Source organism: Leuciscus leuciscus (genome assembly GCF_965113295.1).
Source record: "Leuciscus leuciscus genome assembly, chromosome: 19".
NCBI classification, from domain to species: Eukaryota; Metazoa; Chordata; class Actinopteri; order Cypriniformes; family Leuciscidae; genus Leuciscus; species Leuciscus leuciscus.
In genome coordinates this window covers 21891942-21895375 of record NC_138743.1, presented here as the reverse complement: position 1 = coordinate 21895375, position 3434 = coordinate 21891942, and the positions used below count along the sequence as shown (strand labels likewise).

At 35.8% G+C, this 3434-nt stretch overlaps 1 protein-coding gene across 1 annotated transcript; it reads right to left on the bottom strand.

The window, feature by feature from the left end:
* Positions 1-523: 523 nt before the first annotated feature.
* On the bottom strand, positions 524-2713 carry coa7 (cytochrome c oxidase assembly factor 7). Its single transcript, XM_082146929.1, has 3 exons — positions 2307-2713; positions 2090-2230; positions 524-1088 (listed from the first exon to the last, which is right to left on the bottom strand). Exons 1-3 carry the CDS (start codon positions 2410-2412, stop codon positions 646-648), a joined length of 690 nt encoding a protein of 229 aa, XP_082003055.1. The 5' UTR covers positions 2413-2713; the 3' UTR covers positions 524-645.
* Between the last annotated feature and the right edge of the window lie 721 nt (positions 2714-3434).

Here is a 3434-nt window from a genome sequence, read left to right as displayed (position 1 = left end):
ACACACATACATGTATTACTGTTAAAATGAGACGATGAGGGGGAAATTAAAAATTAGAAGTGAAAATTGTATATGCAGTTAAAATGCATCTTAAATGCAGTATGCCATTTATGTTGAATAAATTCAACGGAATGAAGTGGACATTTTAAAGTATCAAAGGATTAGTCTGTGTCAGAGAAGAAACTAATGTTCATTGCAATCTGTAATAGATTAGAAGTTTGCCAGGAACCCCGTTATTGTCTGTGCGTATTCAATTTAGCTTGAGTATGCTTCCATCTAGTGGCCATTTTTACGTACAGCACCTGGTAAAATAAATAAAACCTACTGATTTCCATGGATGCAATTCTAATTCAGACCAACAGAGAATAGTAATCATTTAAATAATCTCTAATTATAATTCTATGATAACTCTCACAGTCTAGATTATCTAATGGAAACACTTTCAGTAATATATTAGCTTATATCAGCATCAACCTAGATGAACAAAATCACCCTCAGACATTAATCAGTTACGACAACAGCATCAAAGAATTATGTTTATTAACATTATTTATGCTGCTTTTATATCCGTGATATCAAAACAGCAAGGCAGAATAATTGTCATTGTCATCACAATAACAATAGTCATTGTTATAACATGTTATCTCACTCCCCAAATTTCAGTTGCCTTTCTTTCTGCTGTCCGTGGAGTTCCCTAGCCCTGTTCTTCAGCTCCTCTGCTTTCTGATCATCCTTCTCCGTCCCATCGCCCAGTTTGTACATGCGGCTGGCATTGGAGCAGCCCCACACGTGTCCCAGCTCACAGGCTCGCAGGGCGTACTTTAGAGCCGATGGCATGTTTTTGTCCAGCCCTGGAGATCCCTGGATGAAAAGTGTGCTCAGGTTGAAACAGCTGGGGGCGAAGCCTCCTTCACACGCCCTCTCGTAATACTGTCGGGCCACCTGTACGTCAGTGCCCCCCTCCACGCCTCTCCCGTCATGGGCCAGCAGAGCTACGTTGTGACAAGCGTCCACAGACTTCTTCCCTTTGGTGTTGCATGCCTTCATAAAGCAGGAGTACGCCGACTTTAAACACTCCGTCACACCACCTGAGGTCATAAGAAGTTGTCAGTTGTTCAAATGTCAGCTGTGGAAAGCTGTTGTTATTACAGTGTTGCAGTCGTGACGTCAAAACCCGGAAGACTTATTCTCCACTGGTTCCCTTGAGATTTTGCTATGGGTTATTTATATACAGTATATATATATATATATATATATATATATATATATATATATATACATATGAAGAGTTCAGATGCAAAAGCCTCTGTGCCATCTGAAATTTTCTTCTAGAATGATCTTTTTTATAAAGCTTGTATATTTAAGTTACGTAATTTCACTTAAATGACAATTAATAGGTAATTTGCATTGCCATTTAAATGATATTATTGAACTTAAATATATGAGCTTGATAAAAATGATCATTCTAGAAGAAAATTTCAGATGGCACTTAGAGGCTTTTGCATCTGAACTCTTCATATATATATATTTTATTTTTATTTTTTTTATAACATTAACATTATTAATACTTATTTTAATATATAATCTTTATATATAATCTTCATATACAGTATATATATACATTTTATAATTCAAATGTATAACAATAATTTTATCATTTATATATTTGAATTCATTTTGAATAGATAGATACAATAGATAGATAGATAGATAGATAGATATTTTAGAGGATTTACATATATTTTACAAATTAAAATAAATGTTAAAACATACTTTTCAAAAAATAACCAGATTCAAAACAGATTTGCTTTGTCAAAAAGAATAAAAGAAAAATAACTGAATATCTAAAATATTTTGAATCAAATTGTAAGGATATCAAACAAGAACCCTTTAAAAGAACGAACTGAGATTCTGAAAAGTATTAACTAAGAGGAATTTCAGTTCATCCTAGGATAACATTAGGACTGGATCAAAATAAAGACAGAAAGTTAATTATGCAGTTAGAATTTTGTAATAAACGTTTTTATTCAGTGTTTTAATATGACTAAATATTGGTTCGTGGGAGGGATTTTTCCTAAACTGTCTTTACCTTTGCCGGTGACATGGTAAGCCCCGAGCTTATAGCAGCTCTCTCCATGGCCATTCACCTCGCAGTTGTGCTTGAGAACCTGGGCTGTGGCCTCATAGTTCCTCTTCACACCCTCCAGGTAATCCGCCAGCCTCTGACACCCTGTTAAACAGAAGAGGAACAGATGAAGCTCTCTCTCACAGTTCAGCACCAGCTCGAGACGGACAGCTCCTCCGACCTTCAGGATCCTTCTCCCGGTGACACTGGTAGCTGTACTCCACTCCTAAATTATCCAGGAACTGCTTGACCTCCTGTTCGTCCTCAAAGTTAATCAACCCGGCCATGTGCTCATCGATCTCCGATCACTTGCATACACCGGTGGAATGTCTCACGGCAAGCAACTTTTGACCTTGCTCACTGATTAGTTGTGCAAGAACATACAGTTACAGAATAGTGAATGACATAAAGGAATAATAAACGCGTCAGTCTAAGACATTAATATGGACATGCGTTATCAGACATTCACAATTGTGAAACCGTTACAGCACGATGCGCTAAAGCTACACATGAACTGAAGCCAGTCAAAGATCGCTTCCTACTTCGCTCAAAGTCACCAACGGGCTTCCGTAGGCCCCGCCCACTGTGCTGTCTCATCGTGGCTCAATGCTGGAAGGCGTTTGCTTTTGTAATATAGTTCTAGTATTCAGATTTCTATAAAGTATAACATAGCATTTGTGGATATAAAATGTACCTAAAAAAAAATCTAAATTGATTTCGAATGAATAACATATCTATCACAAAAGATCGTTGACCTAATTATGTTAACCAAAAACTACATCTACAAAATAAGAATAGCATTAAATAAAACCTATACTGTATTTTGCAATACTATCTTAAATAGAAAAAAAAAAAACTAATGTAATTTTAAAACTACAGAAATAGCATCGTTAACATGGGAAACCATAAAACTTCTGAAGCGAAACCATTCAGAATGTTGTTGGAAAAAAAAAAAAAGCTTTTTTCCCCATTAAAGTAACGCTAAGACTGGGTAAATACTTAATCCATATTTGTAGGTGTATGAAGACAAAAACGTACTAATCTGTATCTATATCTCTTTTGTGTGTGTGTGTCTTGACTCTTGATACTGTTTGTTTTACCCCTTATAGTTACTAATGGCATTATAAAGGTATTTCTGGGAAGAAGAAAAAAAAGCTTATTTATTAGTTTTTCATTGTTATGAGCTTACATACATTTTCGTTGCAAATGCTGTTATGTGGGCTGTTCACTCTAGTCGTAGACTGTAAAAAAAAAGAAAAGAAAAAAGAGGCAAATACATTTAAAGTTGATAACCCGTAGGCCCCGCCCC